At 40.7% G+C, this 22,744-nt stretch overlaps 1 protein-coding gene across 1 annotated transcript in view; it reads right to left on the bottom strand.

The window, feature by feature from the left end:
• Positions 1-22,744, bottom strand: part of DNAH12 (dynein axonemal heavy chain 12) — a 233,864-nt gene that overhangs the window by 164,588 nt on the left and 46,532 nt on the right. The window contains exons 13-18 of the mRNA XM_036331828.1: positions 19,519-19,654; positions 13,122-13,247; positions 11,880-12,014; positions 11,415-11,608; positions 10,440-10,683; positions 256-441 (exon numbers count right to left, since the gene is read on the bottom strand). Coding sequence (XP_036187721.1) covers positions 256-441; positions 10,440-10,683; positions 11,415-11,608; positions 11,880-12,014; positions 13,122-13,247; positions 19,519-19,654 — 1,021 coding nt within the window. The remainder of the gene's footprint in view (positions 1-255; positions 442-10,439; positions 10,684-11,414; positions 11,609-11,879; positions 12,015-13,121; positions 13,248-19,518; positions 19,655-22,744) is intronic.

The following is a 22,744-nucleotide window of genomic DNA, read 5'->3' as shown; positions in this document are numbered from 1 at the left end:
TCAAGATAGCATATCATCCATGCATATCAGAATGTGGCAGAATTAAGAAGAGGTCAAAAGAGCCATTTCTAGTTTGTATTCAGTAGAAGGAAGTAGGAAGTGTGTGGGGGGAGTGGGAGGGGAAGTGGTCCTCTATCACTTTCCCTCATCTCCATCTACTGCTAGCCAGTGCTATGCATTCAACCACAGCAAAGCCACAATTATTTGATTAATAAACTCATTAAATAAAGTATTTCAGTTTATCTTCATGTTCACCTTGCTTGCACCTGCACTTATCACTTCAAATTGTTCCAAGTATTGTGAAAGGTTTAATTTTAAAACTTTTCTCAGTGTAGTTCCAGAGTCTGGAGTCAAGTCATAGCCTACAATTTCTGACATCTGCTTCCAGTGACGTGCTCTCATTCCTGGATTGCATAGGATGGAGACAGTAGGGATATTTTCCTAATGGTAAAAATATAAAAATAATGTGTCATTTAAAATTATTTAATATATTTAATGAGTATAATCAAAATCCCAATTAAATTTGGAGGGGGAAGACAAACAAAATTATTCTAAAATTCATCTGCACAAATAAACATGTAGAAATAGCCAGGAAATTTATAACAGTGAAAAAGAAGAGGAGTAAATGTTCTATCAGATATTAAAGTATATGATAAAACCATGGTAATTAAAATTATTGCATTATTATAGAAGTACAAAGTTGCTATACATGTTATATGCAGAAATATATAGTATAAGATAACATAATATAAGCACACACACACACACAACATGAAAGGTGAAAAAATCCTGCACAAAAATGCTAAAATATAATGTTTGGAAATGAAAATTAGATATTCAACAAAAACACTAAGTTTTTCATTCACAGTACTGACTTCAGAACTTTTTTTTTCTATGAGTCTGTCTCTATTATGCTTGTTAGTTCATTTTGTTCATTAAATTCCACATATGAGTGAAATCATATGGTACTTGTCTTTCCTGACTGGCTTCTTTCACTCAGCATAATGTTCTCTAGGTCTATCCATTCTATTGCAAAGGGTAAACTTTTTCTTTTTTACTTTCTTTTTATGGCTGAGTGATATTTTATTGTGTAAATGTACCATCGCTCTTTTATCTACTCATCTACTGATGGACACTTGGGCTGTTTCCAAATCTTGGCTATTGTAAATAACACTGCAATGAACATAGGAATGCTTATAGTCTTTCGAATTAGTGTTTCAGGTTTTTTCAGATAAATTCTCAGAAGAGAAATCTGGGTCATAAGGCAGTTTCATTTTTAATTATTTTAGATACTCCATACTGTTTTTCCATAATGGCTGCACCAATTTGCATTTTCACAAACAGTACATGAGGGTTCTCTTTTCTCTACATTCCTCACCAACACTTGTTTATTGATTTACTGATGATAGCCATTCTGACAGGTGTGAGATAATACTTCATTGTGGTTTTAATTTTCATTTCTCTGATGATTAGTGACGTCGAGCATCTTTTCATATGTCTACGGGCCATCTGTATGTCCTCTTTGGAGAAGTGTCTATTCAGGTCCTTTGCCCATTTTTTAACTGGATTGTTTGGCTTTTTGGTGTTGAGTTTTATAAGTTCTTCATAAATTTTGAATATTAAGCCCTAATCAGATGTATCTGCAAATATGTTCTCCCATTCAGTGGGTTGTCTTTTTATTTTGCTGATAGTTTTCCATTGCTGTGCAAAAACTTTTTAATTTGATGTAGTCTCATTTATTTTTTATTTAGTTTCCCTTGCCTGAGGAGAGATAGATATAGATATAGATAGATAGATATATAAAACATTACTACAAGAAATGTCTGAGATTTTACTGCCTATGTTTTCTTCTAGGATTTTTATAGTTTCCAGTCTAGAACATTTTCTTTAAAACTAGAAACAAGATAAGCATACCAATTATGACTACTTCTACTCAACACTAGATTGAGGTCTCAGCCAATGAAGAAATTAATATAAATAAGTAAAATATATTAAGAATAGAAATTAAGAAAAAACTGACATTGTTCACAGATTATTGTCTATGTATAGTGGCTGGATTTTAATATAAAAATTAAATAGAACTTCTATATACCAGCTTCAGATAAAAAATATAATTAACAAAAATATCAATTTACAAATGCAACAACAACAAAATAACGTGCCTACAGATAAATCAAATGAAAGCTGTGCAAAGCTATTTTGGAGAAACTATATAACTTATAAGAGAAAAACTAAAATAGAGATAAATGACATGCATTGATGGATTCATTATTATATAAGTGACAAAGAGTTATTATCCAGCATTTATTATAAAAATTCCACAAATTAACAATAGAAAGAAACAATAACCAAACAATGACAGGAGAAGATTCTGAAGGCATACATAGAAACTTCACAGAAGAAGAAATATGAAATGTAAGTAGAATGTAAGTATTATGAGGGGAGAGATTTTTGTTCACATGACTGTAAGTAGGAAAATCAATAAATTAGGTAAGAAATAATTTCTACGAGTGAAAATGAAGGAACTGCACTTACACCCAAGAAAGTGGAGGAATCTTAGAAACATAACATCAAGTGAAAAAAATCAAGTCACAGAGACTACATGTGCACAATATATTTTTATGAACTGTTATATATAAATTGATTTTTTAAAAACGCAAGAGAATCACAGAATTTATACTGCACTTATCTGTAAAGAGTATTAAAGAAATAAAATAGGGAAGTAATACACAGAGAGAAGTAGAAGTATTGATTATCTAACTTTCAAGTAAAGGGAAGGGTTAATGGGTGTTCATTTTCTTGTTATACTTTATGTTTCACACTTTTTACATATATTATTCAAATATTAGGTAATAAAAATGTATTTTTTAAAAAGAATACTTATCTTTTCCTCTTCCCAATTCAATTCAAAGCAAGCCCATCAAAACCATACTTATATTCTGGTCACCTCCTTAGTAAAGCCTTATCTGTTCTTCAAATGGCAAAATTAATTGCTCCATGTTCTATTCTCTCACAGGATACTGCTATCCTCTACCTAAGAATTTCTTCATTATGTTTTGTATTACAACCAGTTGTCCATACTCTATTTCTCCTACCATGTTGGAGACCCCTGAGGGTCAAAAGTCAATATGTGTGACCCAGATGATGAAAATACTGAGCTAGAAGATTCTAGCTAATGTCAATATCCTAGACAATTAAGTAAAATATAAATAAATAAAAATCATTTCATTTGGAAAGGAAAAAGTACTAGTAAAACTATCTCTATTTTCAGATGATATAATCTTGTATACAGAAAATCCTAAGGAATTCATTTAAAAACTGTGAGAACTAATAAATGAGTTCAGCAAGGTTACAGGATACAATATCAATTTATAAAACTCTATTGTATTTCTATAAACTAGAAATAAACAATACAAAATTTTAAGTAAGGAGAAAACCGCATGTACAACAGCATCAAGAAGTATACAAGAGTTGAAACCGGTTTGGCTCAGTGGATAGGGCGTCGGCCTGCGGACTGAAAGGTCCCAGGATCGATTCTGGTCAAGGGCATGTACCTGGGTTGCAGGCACATCCCCAGTAGGAGATGTGCAGGAGGCAGCTAATCGATGTTTCTCTCTCATTGATGTTTCTGACTCTCTCTCTCTCTCCCTTTCTCTCTGTAAAAAATCAATAAAATATATTTTTAAAAAAACAAGTATACAAGAAGTACAAGACTTATACACTGATAATTACAAATATTTTTATAAGAAATTAAAGAAAACCTAAATAGGAGAAACTAAGATGGCGGCATAGATAAACACCTGAAATTGCTGCCTCCCAAACAACTTCAAAAAAACAACATAAAGACAAAACGGACATCATCCAGAACTACAGGAAGGCTGGCTGAGTGGAAATTCTACAACTAGAAGGAAAGAAAAGCACGCTGAGAGCCAGAGAAGCTGCGGAAGTAAAGTGCAGAGGTACGGAGGCTCGCGCTCACAGAAAGGGGCTGGCACCTGAGGAAGCGACTGTCTTTTTGAATCGGGAGGGAGTCACAAACTCCCGACTGCTCTGAACTCTGGTTCCGGGAAGTCTCTGGGGACCCAGGACACATACGGGGAGAAACTGGACTGTCTGGCAGCGGGCAGAACTCGGAACTTGAGGTCGGCTTTCCCTCAGAGGTGCTTGCAGCAATTACCAGGACACTGAGACGCGCGGCCCCTTAAGGCAGGGCTGAGAATCTGCCATAGCTGCTTGCTCCACCCTTTGATTCCCTGAGACCCTGCCCCACCCAGGCTGTGGCAGAGGCTTTTGCATATGAATGCCCTGGCCCTTTGCAACCTGAAAATTACCTAACTGCAGCTGGGCCAGACAGACCCAGAACTTCCAAGAGAAGGCCCAAGGCCCCACAGCGGCTTGCATTGCTTCACAGCTGGGCCTCATTAGGGTACCCCCAAACTCCAAAAAAGGAAGGGGAATCTGCAGTTCTCTTCATAGCTCCTGCTGTGTAAACTCAGGCAGAGGCTAAATTAGCACCTCCTTAGATCCAAGAGCCAGTGTACCCAGTTGTCAGAGGGGGACCATCCAGATTACAACTCCTCAGATCCATAAGGGACACACTCAGGGTGCAGACTCAGTGAGCACCAAAACCCCACTGAAGCAAGTCTTGTCCCAGAGGGGTGTCTTCAGCACAGAAGTTCTCCCACTGCAGACACAGCTGATTCTCACAGCCAATTGGCCTGGAGGTCAATTCCTCCCAGTGATCCTACAACAATCAAGGCATAACTACATTAAGACTGTGCAAAAAGCCCACAAGGGGGTACACCAAGAGTGTCCACCTCAGGTAACTGGGGAGGCTGAGCCACTGAGCCCTACAGGACACCTAGCACACAAAACCACTCTACCAACACAGGGAAGCATAAAAAATGCAGAGACAAAGAAACAGGTCACAAATGACAGAAATGGAGGAAAGCAAACGACTGGATATAGAGTTCAAGGCCACGTTTATAAGGTTTTTCAAGAATTTTATGGAAACCGCTGATAAATTTAGTGAGACCCTCGATAAATCTAGTGAGACTCTCAAGGATATGAAAAAGGACCAACTAGAAATTAAGCATACACTGACTGAAATAAAGAATAATATACAGAGATCCAACAGCAGACAAGAGAATCCCAAGAATCAAGTCAAAGATTTGAAATACGAAGAAACAAAAAAGACCCAACCAAAAAAGAAAAAAGAAAAAAGATTCCAAAAATATGAAGATAGTGTAAGGAGCCTCTGGGACAATTTCAAGCGTACCAACATCAGAATTATAGGGGTACCAGAAGAAGAGAGAGGGCAAGATATTGAAAACCTATTTGAAGAAATAATGACAGAAAACTTCCCCTACCTGGTCAAAGAAATAGACTTACAAGTCCAGGAAGCGCAGAGAACCCCAAACAAAAGGAACCCAAAGAGGACCACACCAAGACACATCATAATTAAAATGCCAAGAGCAAAAGACAAAGAGAGAATCTTAAAAGCAGCAAGAGAAAGACAGTCAGTTATTACCTACAAGGGAGTACCCATACGACTGTCAGCTGATTTCTCAACAGAAACCATGCAAGCCAGAAGAGAGTGGCAAGAAATATTCAAAGTGATGAATGCCAAGAACCTACAACCAAGATTACTTTATCCAGCAAAGCTATCATTCAGAATAGAAGGTCAGATAAAGAGCTTCACAGATAAGAAAACGCTAAAGGAGTTCATCACCACCAAACCAGCATTATATGAAATGCTGAAAGGTATTCTTTAAGAAGAGGAAGAAGGAAAAGGAACTCTTACCATTTGCCACAGCATGGATGGAACTGGAGAGCGGATAAATACCACATGATCTCACTCATTTGTGGAATATAATGAACAACATAAACTGATGAACAAGGACTGATCCAGAGATGGAGAGGCATTGATTGGGCTGCCGGGCCTTGGAGGGAAGGTAGGGGAGGGTGGGGGTAAGGGGGAAAGATCAACCAAAGGACTTATATGCAAGCATATAGGCCTAACCAATGGACACGGACAACGGGGGGCGGGGGGGGTGAGGGCATGAGCGGGGGGTTAGGGGGTAGAGGGTAACGTGGGGATAAGGGCACATATGTAATATCTTAATCAATAAAAAATATATATATAAAAAAAAGAAAACCTAAATAAATAGAAAGACATTCCATGTTCATACATTGTAAGAATTAATATTATTATGATGGCAATATTTTCCAAGTCAATCTATAAGTTCAATGCAATCCCTATCAAAATCCTGGCTTCCTTTTTTTTTTAATCCTCACTCGAGGATATGTTTTTGGTGTGTATGTTGTTTTTTAATTGACTTAAGAAAGAGGAAGAGAGAGAGAGAAGAAAAAAATATTGATGTGAGAGAGAAACATTGGTCAGTTGTCTTCTGTACATGCCCTGATCAAGGATCAAACTCACAACTTAGGTATGTATCCTGACCAGGGATCAAACCCACAAACTTATGGTGTATAGACAATGCTCCAACCAACTGAGCCACCCAGCCAGGACCTCAGCTACCTTTCATTAATGTTTAAAATGTATTTTAGCCCTAGCCAGTTTGGCTCAGTGGACCAAAGAGCGTTGGCCTGCAGACCAAAGTGCCCCAGGTTCATTTCCAGTCAAGGGCACATATCTTGGTTGCAGGCTCCTCCCTAGCGAAGGCCATGGTCAGGACTCATGCAGGAGGCAACCAATCAATGTGTTTCTATCACATAGATATTTCTCTCTGCTTTCCCTCTCTCTTCCACGCTCTCTAAAAATCAATGGGAAAATATCCTCAGGTGAGGATTTAAACTTTTTTTTTAATTAATTCATTCTTAATTGACTTCTGATGCCAAGTTGGTTGACTATAGGAGGAAAAAAGTGCGTGAAATAAGAGGTTACAGTTAGTGAGAGCTTAAAAAGAGTGTAGGAGCTGGGGAAAAAGTCCTGGAAATTATATTTGTCTTTTTTTTTTTTAAAGACAGGACCGAATACATTTTCCAGACTCTTGAGTTTAAGTCAAAGGATCATCTCAAAGGCAAGTGAAACAAACAGCAAGACATTGAGGTGGCTCAGAAAAGAAACTGTGGAAAGTTATGGAAAGATATTCGTGGGTTTGATTCCAGGTCAAGGGCACATATATTAATTGCAGGTTCATCCCTGCCCTGGTCAGGATACAGACGGGAGGCAATCAATGCGTCTCTCTCATGTAAAGAACTCTCTCTCTCTCTCTCTCTCTCTCTCTCTCTCTCTCTCTCTCTCTCTCTCTCTCTCCCTTCCTCCGTCCCTCCCTCTCTTGAAAAGCCAATGGAAAAAATATCCTCAGGTGACGATTACAACAAAACAAAAAATCATAAGATCATCTCAATAGATTCTGAAAAAGCATTTGACAAAATTAAACATCCACTTGTGATAAAAAATAAACTCAACAATGTGAGTATGGAGAGAACATACCCCAACATGGCTATATATGACAAACCCATAACTAACATTATACTCAATGGTGAAAACTGAAAGCTTTTCCCTTAAGATCAGTAACAAGATATGGATGCTCACTCTCACCACTTTTATTAAACACAGTACAGAGTTCCTAGCCACAGAAATCAGACAAGAAAAAAAAAAGGCATACAAATTGGAAAGGAAAAGCAAAACTGTCACTATTTTCAGATAACATGAAACTATATATAGAAAACCCTAAAGATTCCAACAACTATTAGAATAAATGAATTCACTAAAGTTGAAGGATACAAAATTAATATTCAGAAACCTGCACTTCTATACACTAATAACAAACTATTATAAAGAGAAATTCTTTTAAAAAACAATCCAATTTACAATTGCAAAAAAAGAATAAAATGCCTAGCAATAAATTTAACCAAGAAGGTAAAAGACCTGTATTCTGAAAACTATAAGACATTGATGCAAGAAACTGAAGATGACACAAATAAATGGAAGGATATACTCTGCTCATGGATTGAAAGGATATTTTTTAAATGTCCATATCACTCAAAGCAATCTACAGATTTAATGCAATCTCTATCAAAATACCAATGGCATTTTCCACAAAACTAGAACAAATTCTGAAATTTATATAAAACCACAAAAGACCCAAACTTGCCTAAGCTTTTTGTCCAGTATAGATGCAAGTAACTTATAACTAATAAAAAAAAAAAACTTCAAATGGTATAATGGCATATTGTTATTGTATATTATCAATACTACCAATCTTTTCCTAACATTCCTTTATTAAATTGCCTGTAAGTACTCAGCTCCTCAAATGTTCTTTGAACCAGACTTACCATCTTACTGGTTCTCTCATTAATTAATAAGTAGGACAGAATATTTGACATATTTATTTTTATCTTTGTATGACAGTCATGTTTTTGTTTTTTTGCAAATAATTTAATAAAGTTATTTTTTAAAAACTGGAGAACCGCCAGCCCCGGTTTGGCTCAGTGAATAGAGCGTTGGTCAAGGGCATGTACCTTGGTTGCGGGCACATCCCCAGTGGTGGGTGTGCAGAAGGCAGCTGATCGATGTTTCTCTCTCATCGATGTTTCTAACTCTCTATTCCTCTCCCTTCCTTTCTGTAAAAAATCAATAAAATATATTAAAAAAAAAAACCAACAACTGGAGAACCGTAGAATATCCAACTTTTAATTTTGATTATTAAGGACTTTGGTTGTTTATGCTAAGCCAGTGGTCGGCAAACTCATTAGTCAACAGAGCCAAATATCAACAGCACTTCTTCAAAATAGACTCGCCCAGGCCGAAAACCGACTTCTGTGCATGGGTCACGAAGTTTCAATTGCACTGTACGTGCGCACCCACACGTGGTATTTTGTGGAAGAGCCACACTCAAGGGGCCAAAGAGCTGCATGTGGCTCGCGACCACAGTTTGCTCAACACGGTGCTAAGTGAAATAAGCCAGTCAGAGGAAGATAAATATCATATGATTTCACTCATTTGTGGAATATAATGACCAATATAAAGTGATGAAAAAAAAAACACAAAATAGATCCAGAGACAGAGAAGCATCGATCAGACCGTCAAACCTCAGAGTGATGGTAGGAAAGGGAGGGGGTAAGGGGGCGAGACCAACCATAGGACTTGTATGCATGCAAGCCTAACCAATGAACACAGACACCAGGGGGGTTAGGGCATGAATGGGGGGGGGGGCAATGGCAGGATAAGGACACATATGTAATACCTTAATCAATAAAGAAAAAAAAAAGGACTTTGGTTTTAACCTTCCAGTATTATTACCATCACCTGTTTTTGCTTGCCATCATATTCCCCAGGATTCATCAGAACATGATAGAACAGTCACTCAATAAGTATTTGTTAAATATATAATTTTTAACACATATAAAGTAGAAAAAACATACTCTCAAAGTGGATAAATTTAGCTTCATTAAAAATTCATTATTTTCTCACCCATGAAGAAGCTGAGAGAAGTAGTGCCAACCTGTGTGGAGAGCACCTCCTTATGAGGCTGGAGAGAAAACAAAAAGACTAATTCTATTCAACTGCTCAACAAGTATGTAAGACCTCTATATACCATGAGAAAAGGCCTCCAAGACAAATTAATCAAAACAAAGGGGGAAATAATACCTATAGTGTGATATATTTTATGTAAAAAGATGAAAGGATAAAAAACATATATTCACATCATTATATGTGTAACAAAACTGTGGAAATATACAAAAGAAAGTAATAACACTGGTAACCTGAGTTACATGGGTGAAAAACTTTGGAAAGAAACTTTTCAGATATATATTTTCCTATTTTTTCAAACCATATAAATACATTAAACATTGAAAATAATTTTAAATAGTTACTTAAAAATTTTTTCATACAGCTCATGGTATCTCAGAGCGCTAGACACGGACAGAAACAATACTCAAAATCCCATCACAGAGTTGGCACTCAAGTATATTGACTGTAGAAACTTGGCACTACATTAGAACCACTGTCATTATTGCCTTGGGAAGGTAGATGCAATATTAACTATCATAAAACTATTATCCTCTCTTTATAAATGAGGTGACTAAGGTACAAGAAGCTAATATGCAGAATAAAGCTAGGTAGTGTGATATAAACCTAGGTAGCGTGACTCCAAAACTTTTCTAATTAAGTAATGTCACCCTGTGTTGCTGCCCTTTGTATAGGCTAACTGGTCTGTCCTATTAATTTTTTTTATCCTCTCTCTATATCATTGTAGCTAGTTGTTATAGTCTTTTATTTTTGTTAAGTATTGTTCCATGAAGGAATTCATTTTGATGATTTCATCAGGAAAGAATGAAGCATTGGATTCAGGTTCTGGATTCACCTTTGGTTTTGCTTCTAAATCTATTTCTCTTCATTAACACTTGATGATGTGAAGAGCTCTCTCCTCCAGGGCTTTTGAAAATATCATTAAGTGTGTTCATACCTTAAAAACTTTTATGTTCTCCATTACTGTAGAGCACATATTAATAGTAGGATTCTCTTTTGGTTCTTCTTCAACTCTCTCTTCTCCTAGAGATCGTCTTTTTGCTAACTTTCTTTTTTCTTGTAATTCCTTCTTCAGTTTCACTTGGAAAAATTTCAGTGTCTTAAAAATCTCTCGGGAAAATTCATCTACATCAGCTTCCATGCTTTCCCCATTAAGATCCAAAAACCCTCCATCCATCCACCTGAATGAAAAGAAAAAAACAGTATTAAACTCAGAGACGTTTGGTGTTTGAAGGAACCTTAGGGATTCATTAGGCTAGACCTCTCATTTTAAAAGAGAAACAGCCCTGGCTGGTTTGGCTCAGTGGATAGAGCGTTGGCCTGTGGACTGAAGGGTCCCATGTTCGATTCCGGTCACGGGCACCAAAAAATAAAAAGAATGCCTCCTTCTTAGGGGCCACTGCCTGCGGGGGAAAAAAATAAAAGAGAAACAAATGAGGGCAAGAGTGTTAACAGGTTTTCTTAGTCACACAGATAGAGCTGATGGTAGAGAGACAAGATTAAAACCATCAGTTCAGCTATCAGTTCAGCTATGCTGCATCGCTAAAATATGCACCAGACTGCAAATGGATAACTAATAGTATCAAAATAAAATGTAGATTTGAATCCATACTTCTAATTTTTGGTGTGAACATTCGTCAGATTAACTACCTGCATTTAAAAAAGAATCACATCTGGAAAACCTAAGTTATATTTTAGATATCATATGCATTAGTAAGCTTAGGTAGATACTTTAGTAATATTTGATGCTTCTCCTTTAGGATACTTGGTACTCTTTCAAATTAACAAATAAGTCTTACTTTAAACACTTAACTAACAAAACCAAAAAAAATCAATATGCTAGTATGTTCATTTTATGAATCCTTTTACATCATTTGCTTTATTTTTATGACATTTATATTTATGAAATTACCGTTTTTCTGTTCGTTGCCACTTCAAGACTAAATTAAAAAACTTCTGATAGGGCTCAATGTTAACTTTCAATTTATCCAATTCAGGATATTTTGTCACTTCCCACTTGAAAAGTTCTTCTTCTTTATTAATAAACTGAACTGCTTCTTCAGATTCCTGAATACGTTTTTGCAGTTGTCTTACATCGGTCACATACTGAAAACAAATAATTTTTATCTCAAAAAATATCCATGTAATGTTATATAGAAACTTTGTCAACTTTATAACATTACTATGATAGCAAAAAGTATGGTTATATCTTAGAAAACTAAGCCACAAAAAAGATCATATAAATAGTATCAGTTCTAGGCCCATGAGTCAGGCTCTTGCTTGTCATGGTAAGCACACATTTTTCTTAAGCTTATGTAAACATTCCTGCATTAATCTATGAACCAGCCATAACTATTGTCTTATATATTTATCAAACCTGTTGCATGCGGTCCAGTTCTGCAAATTCTGCAAACTCTTCCATGCGGCGTGATTCCTTTTCTAGTTCCAAAATCAGTTTCTCTCTCTTGGCTATTAACTCATTTTCTTTTTTATGTTTAGCAACTTCAATGATCTTTTTAAAAGACAATTAAATCATGTTAATTATTTTGTTACAAAGGAGTTATCAAATCAGAAATCTTAATGCTTTGTTTAGTCATAACTATTAAAGAAGCAAAAACAAAACACTGACTGATATTAAAATGCAAAGAATAAACCATACAAAAATTTTCCTAGATTTCCAAAGTGTCTGTAACAATTGTTATTTATTAATCAGATATAATTTCACTATTTATCGATTCTAGGATAATAATTAAAAAGCTACCATTTATTATCTACATTACCATAGGTATTATTATTCTCATTTCAGAGATGAAAAAACCTAGGCTTACAGAGGTTAAGAGGCAACCCCAATGTCATAAAACCATAAAAGTCAAAATCTAGATTAGAATTTTAGTTTACATGACTTTTCATTATTATAATACCATCTCACTTTCCAATTTAGAAGAAACTGGTTAACACTAAAACTTTTTCAAAATCTAAACTATATTCAGAATCCTGATTCTGCTACTTCTTATCCCTGTGATATTGAACAAGTTATTTAACTTCTCTGAGACTTATTTTTCTCATCTATGAAATGAGAAAAAAAGATTACCTGTGATTTTTGTGAGTATTAAATTATTTAATAAATGGAAAAAACTTAGTGTAGTACTTATTGTTATTATCAAGTTATATCATAGTTCTGACTTCTTTAACATTAGTCTCATTTCTTACTGTGAGTTAAGCCTAACAGCCTGTCCTAAGCCTGCAGGGCCATAAATGTTGCTAGTCCCAAACTCATATTGACACATGAAGTTACTTTTTAAAGGTAGACAGCAAGTATGTATGAAAACTGAATAAACACTATGCTTAAAATGTAAGAAAACAGCCCTAACCAGTTTGGCTCAGTGGATAGAGCACTGGCCTGCGGACTCAAGGGTCCCAGGTTCAATTCCAGTCAAGGGCATGTACCTTGGTTGCGGACACAACCCCAGTGGGGAGTGTGCAGGAGGCAGCTGGTTGATGTTTCTCTCTCATCAATGTTTCTAACTCTCTATCCTTCTCCCTTCCTCTCTGTAAAAAATCAATAAAGTATATTTTAAAAATGTCAGAAAATAAAATATACACTGAAAAATATATTTACCTCATCATTTTCATCAAAGATGGGATAAATTTTCCAAGGCCACAAAAGAACAGCTGAATTCAAAGCTAAATCTTCTTGAGGAAATATAAAAACATCTAAAAAGTAATTCATTCGGCGTTTGGATTCCTACAAAAAAGAAACTCCATATATAATACACCATATAGAAAATTTAAGGCAATATGAAAAAAAGAAGAACCAACAAATTCTAATACTCTTTCAAATTTCAATTTGACTCAGATTAATTGATATTTTATATCACCCAAATAAGATGGGTATTTCAGTAGCTGCAAGATTTATTTGACCTCATAACACATAATTGCAGACTTCTATACAGAAAATAAAGCTTTAAAAAAATTTTATTTGCAGATGATTTAATCTAAGGTATTCTTGTTCCTCCTTGTACATGACTAAAAAAGGTGACCAAATATACAGCAAGCCTTTTCTGTAATTTTGATTCTAAATAATTTTATATATTTTATTCTTATGTATTTGATTTTTAAATTTTTGGTGACAAAGATTGTAGCATTTATATTTTGTTACACAAAATAATGTTACCACCTTTTTTGCCTATAGTTAGTCTACAGATATTGTCCAGAAAGAATTTAGGAATAAATGGCAAAGGAAAAAAACACACCTTTAAAACCAATAGATTTACCTGAGTAGAGAAGTTGAATATTTTTACCCCCTATAGCTTTCATTGATCCATATGCAGTGCTGTAATTTTTAAAACTTGAAATATAGATTCAAAGGTAAATTGAAGGTTTTGGGTTTAATCTTATATAATAAAAGCCTAATATGTTAAGTGTCCAGTCATCTAGTCGTCTCTTCAACCAATCAAAGCGTAATATGCTAATGATATGCTAAGGATGCTCAATCACTCGCTATGACATGCACTGACCACCAGCAGGCAGACAGTGGACCAGTCAATCAGTTGCTATGACGTTCACTGACCACCAGGGGGCAGTCGACCTGTCAACCAGTCACTATGATGTGCACACTCCAACTGGTAGGTTAGCTTGCTGCTGGGGTCTGGCCGATCAAACTGAGTGAGATGGGCTGGACACGCTCTGGAGCCCTCCCACAGTCCCTCCTGGCTAGCTAACCTCCTGTATCCATCCCCAGCCCCAATTGTGCACTGGTTGGGTCCCTCGGCCTGGCCTGCACTCTCTTGCAATCTGGACTGAGGGATCATCCCCTCCCTCAAGTGCATGAATTTTGTGCACCAGGCCTCTAGTCCTATCTAATAAAAGATAAACATGGTAATTAGCCATACATCCGCTACCCTTCCCATTGGCTAATCAGGGATATATGCAAATTAACTGCCAGCCAAGATGGCGGCCAGCAGCCAGGCAGCTTGAAGCTAAAATGAGGCTTGCTTGCTTCAGTGAGGGAGAAAACCAACGTTCCCCGCCTGCCTTGCCGGCCTCTGAGCTTGCAAAGTTTGAAACATTGTTACAAATATAGAAGCTAAACAAAACCCCAGAAACCTGCTTTCAGCCCGCCGGGATCTCAGAGCTGGAGTTGATACAGTGTTTCGATTATAGAACCCAAACAAACCAGATACCTGCTTTCAGCAGGCGAGGCCTCAGAGCTAAAGCTGGCCCAGAATTTAAAAAAAAGAAAAAAAGGACAGGTTGGGAGCTTCAGTCACCTGCCAGCCTGAAAATGGCCCTCAGCCCCTCACCCAGGTTGGCCAAGCACCCCAGTGGGGACCCCCACCCTGAAGGTTGTGTGACCAGCTGCAAACAGCCATCATCCTCTCATCCAGGCTGGCCAGGCACCCCAGTGGGGACCCCCACCCTGATCCAGGACACCCTTCAGGGCAAACCAGCCGGCCCCCACCCATGCACCAGGCCTCTATCCTATATAGTAAAAGGGTAATATGCCACCCAGCACCGGGATCAGCGGAGCTGCAAGGCCTCCTGGCCCCTGGAGCGGCATGACAGGGGGCAGCGCCCAAACCCCCTGATCGCCCTGTGGCTCTGTGTGTGACAGGGGGTGGGGTCACAACCTCCCTATCCGCCCTGCTCTGTTCATGACAGGGGAAGGCGCCCCAACCCCTGATCAGCCCTGCTCTATGCCTGATAGGGGGGAGCTCCCCAACCCCCTGATCGCCCTACGGCTCTGTGTGTGACAGGGTGCAGCGCCCCAACCCCCTGATCGGCCCTACTCTGTGTGTGACAGGGTGCGGCACCCCAACCTGCCCCCCACGGGCCCTGCTCTGTGTGTGACGGGGTGCAGCACCCCAACCCCCTGATCCACCCTGCTCTGTGTGTGACAGGTGGCGGTGCCCCAACTCCCCTGATTTTTTTACAGAGAGGAAGGGAGAGGGATAGAGAGTTAGAAACATCGATCAGCTGCCTCCTGCACATCCCCTACTGGGTATGTGCCCGCAACCAAGGTACATGCCCTTGACGGGAATCGAACCTGGGACCCTTGAGTCCACAGGCTGACGCTCTATCCACTGAGCCAAACTAGTTAGGGCAAGAACTATAACATTATTAACAAAATATTGACTAAACAGAAAATAATAGAAACTATAATTCTATTTATAGAAAGATCAAAAGAAACAAGTTAACTATATTGATTAGGAATGCATATTTAGATATAGATAATAAAACTAAAGAAGAGCAAGGAAGTGATTAAAAGTCAGGAGCACCAGAAAAAAAAGAGATTGTGATGGGTTTCTAGGGTGTTAGCAAGGTTCTATCTCTTTCCCTGGGTGAATTACTGTATTTACAATATTTCAAATTGTACAATTTATGTTTTATGCAATTTTTTAAAAAAATACATTTTATTGATTTTTTACAGAGAGGAAGGGAGAGGAATAGAGAGTTAGAAACATTGATGAGAGAGAAACATCGATCAGCTGCCTCCTGCACACCCCCCACTGGGGATGTGCCCTCAACCAAGGTACATGCCCTTGACCGGAACTGAAGCCAGGACCTTTCAGTCCGCAGGCTGACGCTCTATCCACTGAACCAAACCGGTACGGCAGTTTTATGCAATTTTTGATATGTGTTATGTTTCACAATTTTAAGTAAAAAATTAGAGTGCAATATATATGACTAGGTATATAATCTTGTACTGGGTAAGGCATAAGCATACTACCAAATGTAGAAACTATAAAAGAAAAAATTTAAATCTATGCTGTTTAAGGATGTATATATAGTTCTAAAAACTAAAGTAAAAATATATGTGATTAGTGTAGAAACCAAGTGGGAACCTCTAGGAGAGAGAAGTAGCTATGATCAGAAAGCCATACACAGAAAAAAACCAAGATGGCGGCGTAGGGAGTAGACCTGTGCATGCTGCCTCCCACAACATCATTGAAACTACCAACTATAAGACAAACAACCACCACTCAGAACCATGGGGAAGTTGGCCCAGTGGAAGCTCTACAACTGGAAGGAAAGAAAGAAGCACAGTGAGACTGAGTAGGAGCTACAGAGGCGCCAAAATCAGAGGTACAGTCATGCACCAGGCGGGCTGCAACTGGATGCGCAGGTTTTTTTTCATTCGGAAGCGGTTACGAACCCTCGAATCTTCTGGGCTTGCTCGGGGCGGGTCTCTGAGGCCCCAGGCCCCAGGGGGAGAGGTGGCACAGCCCTGCAGCGGTCGGAGAGGGGGGGAGGCTCTGGCGCGCGGCTGCTCGCTGGCACTGGGGGATGCGAAGTCCCAGTGTCCCAGAGAGGCGAGGAGCCGCGGAGACGCCGCCATTGCTGTTTGCCCCGCCCTGGTGGCTTCCTGAGACCCCGCCCTACTCAATTTACATCCCCATCCAGGCTGTGCCAGCGGCACAAGAGGAAATGCCTTACAAACTCTCAAATCCACTGAGCTGGTTCGAGCGGGATCATGAGCCACCAGACCCTACGGGGAGAGGCGGCACAGCCTTGCAGCGGTCAGAAAGAGAGGGAGGCTCTATCACGTGGCTGCTCGCTGGCACTGGGGGACGCGAAGCCCCGGTGTCTCGGAGAGGCGAGGAGCCGCGGAGATGCCACCATTGCTATTTGCTCCGCCCTGGCGACTCCCTGAGACCCAGCCCTAATCATTTTACATCCCCATCCAAGCTGTGCCAGGTGCACAAAAAGACCCACCTGCGCTTTTGCAACCTAACCCAACAAATTGCAGACTTCAACTCCTCACACCCATGGGAGACGCGCTCAAGAAGCAGACCCAGGAGAACCAAGAAGGCGGCATAAGGAAGAGACCTGTGCGTGCTGCCTCCCACAACAACATCGAGGCTACCAACTGTGGGACAAACAGCTATCATACGGAACCATGGGAAAGCTGGCCCAGTGGAGGCTCTACAACTGGAAGGAAAGAAAGAAGAGCATTGAGACTGAGTAGGATGTGCAGAGACACCAAGTACAGAGCCCAACCCAACAAACTGCAGATTTCAACTCCTCGCATAGAAAGAAGAGCATTGAGACTGAGTAGGATGTGCAGAGGCACCAAGTACAGAGCCCAACCCAGCAGGCTGCAGATTTCGGCTCCTCGCATCCGGGAGGGATGCACTCGGTGGACGGAGTCGGTTCTGGGCAGGCCGGGGCCAAGCCCGGCTAGGCCGGTGATGTGGAACTGCTGTACCAGCAGGCGCACAAGCACACCCACCGGTTCGAGTCTCGCGTGCGACGCTGGGGGACGGCAGATGGGCAGTCTGTGCACTTAGTGGAGGGTGAAGTCCGAGCAGGCATACTGGACGTTCAGCCACAAGGAAAGCCTGGAGATTTTGTCTGGTGGGGAGCCGCCTGGCAGGGGACAGAGTGCCAAACTTTGTGTTTCCCTGTTGAGGCTGGGACGGCCCCGGTGAGGCCGAAACGGCCCCAGTGAGGCCGGGACGGCCCCGGTGAGGTCGGGATGCCACTGGAAAGGTCGAGACGGCCCCGATGAGGTCGAGACTGCCCCAGTGAGGCCGGGACGGCCCCAGTGAGGTTGAAAAGGCCCCAATGAGGTCGGGACGGCCCCGGTGAGGTTGAAACGGCCCCAGTGAGGTCGGGACGTCCCCGGTGAGGGTCGGACAAGCCCTGGTAGGTTGGGCACGGCCCCGGTGAGGTGAAAAGGCCGCCGGTGAGGTCGGGACGGCCCCGGTGGAGGTTGAAAAGGCCCCGGTGAGGTCAGGACGGCCCCGGTGAGGTCGGGACGTCCCCGGTGAGGTCGGGACAGCCCTGATAAGGTTGAAATAGCCCTGGTGAGGTTGGACGGCCCCGATGAGGGTTGAAACGCCCGGTGAGGTTGGGATGGCCCCGGTGAGGTCGGGATGGCCCTGGTTTGGCTGGGATGACCCCCATGAGGTCGGGACGGCCCCGGTGAGGTTGAAACGGCCCTCGTGAGGCTGAAACGGCCCTGGTGAGGTCGGGACAGCCCCGGTGAGGTTGGGACAGCCCTGGTGAGGCCGAAACGACCCTGGCGATGTACGGCACCGGCGAGGTCGGGATGGCCCCAGTGAGGTTGAAACGGCCCCGGTGTGGTTGGGACAGCCCCGGTGAGGTTGAAACGGCCCCGGTGAGGTCGGGACAGCCCTGGTTTGGCTGGGACGGCCCCAGTGAGGCCGAAACGGCCCCGGGGAGATGGAGACGGCCCCGGTTAGGTCAAGACGGCCCTGGTGAGGTTGGGACATCCCCGGTGAGGTTGAAACGGCCCTCGTGAGGCTGAAACGGCCCTGGTGAGGTCAGTGCAGCCCCGGTGAGGTTGGGACGGCCCCGGTGAGGCCGAAATGGCCCTGGCGATGTGTGGCACCGGCAGGGTCAAGATAGCCCCGGTGAGGTTGGGATGGCCCCGGTGAGGTTGAGACGGCCGCAGTGGGGTAGGGATAGCCCCAGTGAGGAAGGGATGGCCCCAGTGAGGTCGGGACGGCCCCGATGAGGTCGGGACAGCCCTGGTGAGGTCAAGACGGCCCTGGTGAGGACAAAACAGCCCCGGGGAGGCTGGGATGGCTCCAGTGAGGTTGGGACAGATAATGGGGACCAGTATAGACTGATGAACAGGGGTAGATGCAGAGGCAGAACAGCATTGAACAGACTGTCAAACTACAGTGGGAAGCCTGGGGAGGGCTGGGGGGGGGGGGGTTAAGAGATCAACCAAAGGACTTATATGCATGCATATAAGAATAAACAATGGACACAAGACACGAGGGGGTAGGGGCCGGGGGAATATCAAGGGGGGGTGGGGGGGAAGGAGACATATGTAATACTCTTTGTAATACTTCAAGCAATAAAAATTATTTTAAAAAAGAAAAAAAAGAAAGCCATACACAAAGTGCTTCTAGGTGCTGGTTTCTTGACCTGAGTGGTAGCAACATAGATGCTTACGTTATAACTATTTACTTAACTATTTGTTTATCATATTTCACAATGAAAAAAAGCTATTTTAAAATATGTAAATTAAATATTCTTACCTGGATTCTTAAAATCAAGTCCTGCATTCTTATGGTTCGGGCTTTTTCGACATAAGCTATCAGATCCATCATCTCTTCTGTTGTCTCAGGGATTTTTAACGCATGTTCTTTAATTGCTTCAAATTCACTGCAAATACTGAAATAATACTCTGCTTTACTATAGTTATGGTAATGAATGCTGTATTATACTCAATGAATGAGTTGTTATGATTACTATAAAATAGGAACTATGATATCCTAAAAATAATTGGTTAATTCACTAAGATATCTTAAAATATTTAAGCATAACTTACCTAGTATACCTCAGCATACACCTATAAAATTAAGGTAACATTTTCATATAACATAGAGTATATTTTGGATCAGGTCCTAAATCTAAATCCTGCCTCAGCTGTTACTAGCATTGTGAACTAAGGCAAATCTCTGAAGTTTAGTTTTATATCTATAAAATAAAGTTAATAACATTCATCTTACTAGATTGTTGTGATATAACAATGAATGTAAAAGGGCCTAGTACATAGTATACTCTCATCTAAATATACAAAAACCTAAGCTACCAGCAGACCGACCAACAGGCCAACTGGCTGGTAGCTATTATGGGAACTGACCACCAGGAGGCACACGCTCAACGCAGGAGCGGAAACCACAGGCATGGAAATATGGAACAGACTTATGAATCTCAGAGGGAAGAGGAGAGAGGGGAGGGCGGGAAGAGATTAACCAAATATCATATATGTAATACTAGAGGCCCAGTGCGTGCACTGGTGGGGTCCCGCAGCCTGGCCTGTGCCCTCTTGCAATCCAGGACCCCTCGGGGGATGTCAGAGAGCCAGTTTCCATCCAATCCCCGCAGGCCAGGCTGAGGGACTCCACCAGTGCATGAATCTGTGCACCGGGACTCTAGTTTACTAATAACAGTATTGTTAGTATAATTATTAGTTTTGTTATTATTAGTGCCTCTTGTGAAACATGGCAGTATAGCAGGTAAAAAGATCAAACCCCTGTATACATTTTTAAAAATCTATAATTCTCTTAGAATATCCTATATATGAAAGAATAGATATTTTATCATCATTATTCAACTAAAGAACTTCATAGAACTTTTCCCCTGTATTGCATAGAATTTTGCAATATCTGTATTGTCATGCCATTACCAGAAATATCAGAAAAACCTCATGCAAAAACCAAGTATAAAAGATTAAAAAATTTAGTTTCTTCAGGTATTTTATTTCTATTATATGGTAAATATATTTCATTCATTTAATAAATAATTGAGTATCTAAAATATGCTACACAAAGTTCTAAGCAATGGAGATATAACAGCAAACAGATCAAGTCATTTATCTCATAAAGCTTATGTTCAAGTTGAGAGACAAAAGCACATAAATACATAACACAAAGTTAAGTAGTAAAAAGTGCTATGAAGAAAAAGCAATATAAAGAATTATGGAGTGTACTTCTTTCTCAAGATTGCTGCAGCTACTTGGGGTCTTTTTTTTTGGTTTCATATAAATTTTTGGAGTGTTGGTTCTAGATCTGTGAAATATGCAGCTGGTATTTTAATATGGATTGCATTGAATCCATAGATTGCTTTGAGTAATATGGACATTTTAACGATGTTGAGTCTACCAATCCATGCACATAGTATATTATTCCACATATTTATATCTTCCTCTAAATCTTTTTTTCAATGTCCTGTAGTTTTCTGAGTACAGGTCTTTTACAAACTCTTCAGTTAAGTTTATTTCTAAGTTTCTTAATTTTTTTTGTTGCAATGGTAAATGGGATCGTTTAGTTTTTCTTTCTGAGAATTCATTACCTGTATCTATAATAATAAAAGCATAATATGCTAATTAGACCGGATGTCCTTCCGGACGACCTTCCAGATGAAGCCAAGGCTGCGTGGGAAGCCCAGGTCCCGGGTGCCAGAGGGAAGCCAGTGCTGGCAGCTGAGGGAAGGAAGGCCTACTCTTGCATTAATTTCATGCATCAGGCCTCTAGACTATAGATAGATAGATAGATAGATAGATAGATAGATCTATATATATATATATATGCCTAAGCAACCGAACAACTGAACAACCAGTTGACCTGTTGCTATGACATGCACTGACCACCAGGGGAAGATGCTCAATGCAGGAGCTGCCCCCTAGTGGTCAGTGTGCTTTCACAGCTGGAGTGCCGCTTAGCTGATCGACCCATCCTGGCGGCCCACCAGCCTGGTGGCAGCCACTCACTTCCTCAGTAATCCTGCAGGTCCAGTCTCTGGAGCACGGGCCAGGCAACGATGGATCAGAGCCGCTGGCACAATCCCAACAGCACTGCCAGCCTCCTGGAAGGAGGCTCCTGACAACCAACAACCATTGCGAACGTCAGCAGGATGGATCTGGATCCCTGGCTGGCAAGGGTGTCCTACCGCCCGCCCGGAGGACCAACCACATCCCAGCCCCCCAGCCCCTTTGGGACAGGTGCCAGATGCAGGGCTCACAGCTGGCAAGTGCCGCTGCAGTGGCACGAGCCCACGGCAGGGGCAGCGGCACTGAGATGAGTGAGAGTGGCAGGCAGGAGCAGCAGTCAGTACTGGACTGCAGGTTTGGCTTGATCCCCACAGGCCACCCCGAGGGACCCCACCTGTACAAAAATTCATGCACCAGGCCTCTAGTTAGGTAAAAATACCATTGATTTCTGGATATTAATTTTGTATTCTGCTACATTGCTGAATTCATTTCATTAAATCTAGTAGTTTTTTGGTAGTCTTTAGGATTTCTATGTACAATATCATGTCATCTTTGAATAATGACAGTTTTACTTCCTCATTTCCAAATTGGATGCCTTTTATTTCTTCTTCTTTTCTGATCGCTGTGGCCAGGACTTCCAGTACTATGTTTAATAAGAGTGGTGAAAGCGGATATCCCTGTCTTGTTCTTGATCTTAAGGGAAATGCTTTTACTTTTTATCCATTGAGTATGATGTTGGCTGTAGGTTTTCCATATATGACCTTTATTATGTTCAGGTATGACCCTCTATTCCCACTTTGCTGAGAGTTTTGTTTTCAATCTGAAATAGGTACTGGATTGTGTCAAATGCTTTTTCTGCAACTATTGATATGATCATGTGATTTTTATCCTTCATTTTTTAATGGGGTGTATCACATTTATTGATTTACAAATATTGTGTCAGCCTTGCATCCCCAGAATAAACCCCGCTTGGTCATGGTGTATAATCT

The sequence above is a fragment of the Myotis myotis genome, unplaced genomic scaffold, assembly GCF_014108235.1.
Source record: "Myotis myotis isolate mMyoMyo1 unplaced genomic scaffold, mMyoMyo1.p scaffold_m19_p_13, whole genome shotgun sequence".
In the NCBI taxonomy this organism is placed as follows: Eukaryota; Metazoa; Chordata; class Mammalia; order Chiroptera; family Vespertilionidae; genus Myotis; species Myotis myotis.
The sequence above is the reverse complement of the archived record's forward strand: the minus strand, read 5'-3'. Positions and strand labels throughout refer to the sequence as shown.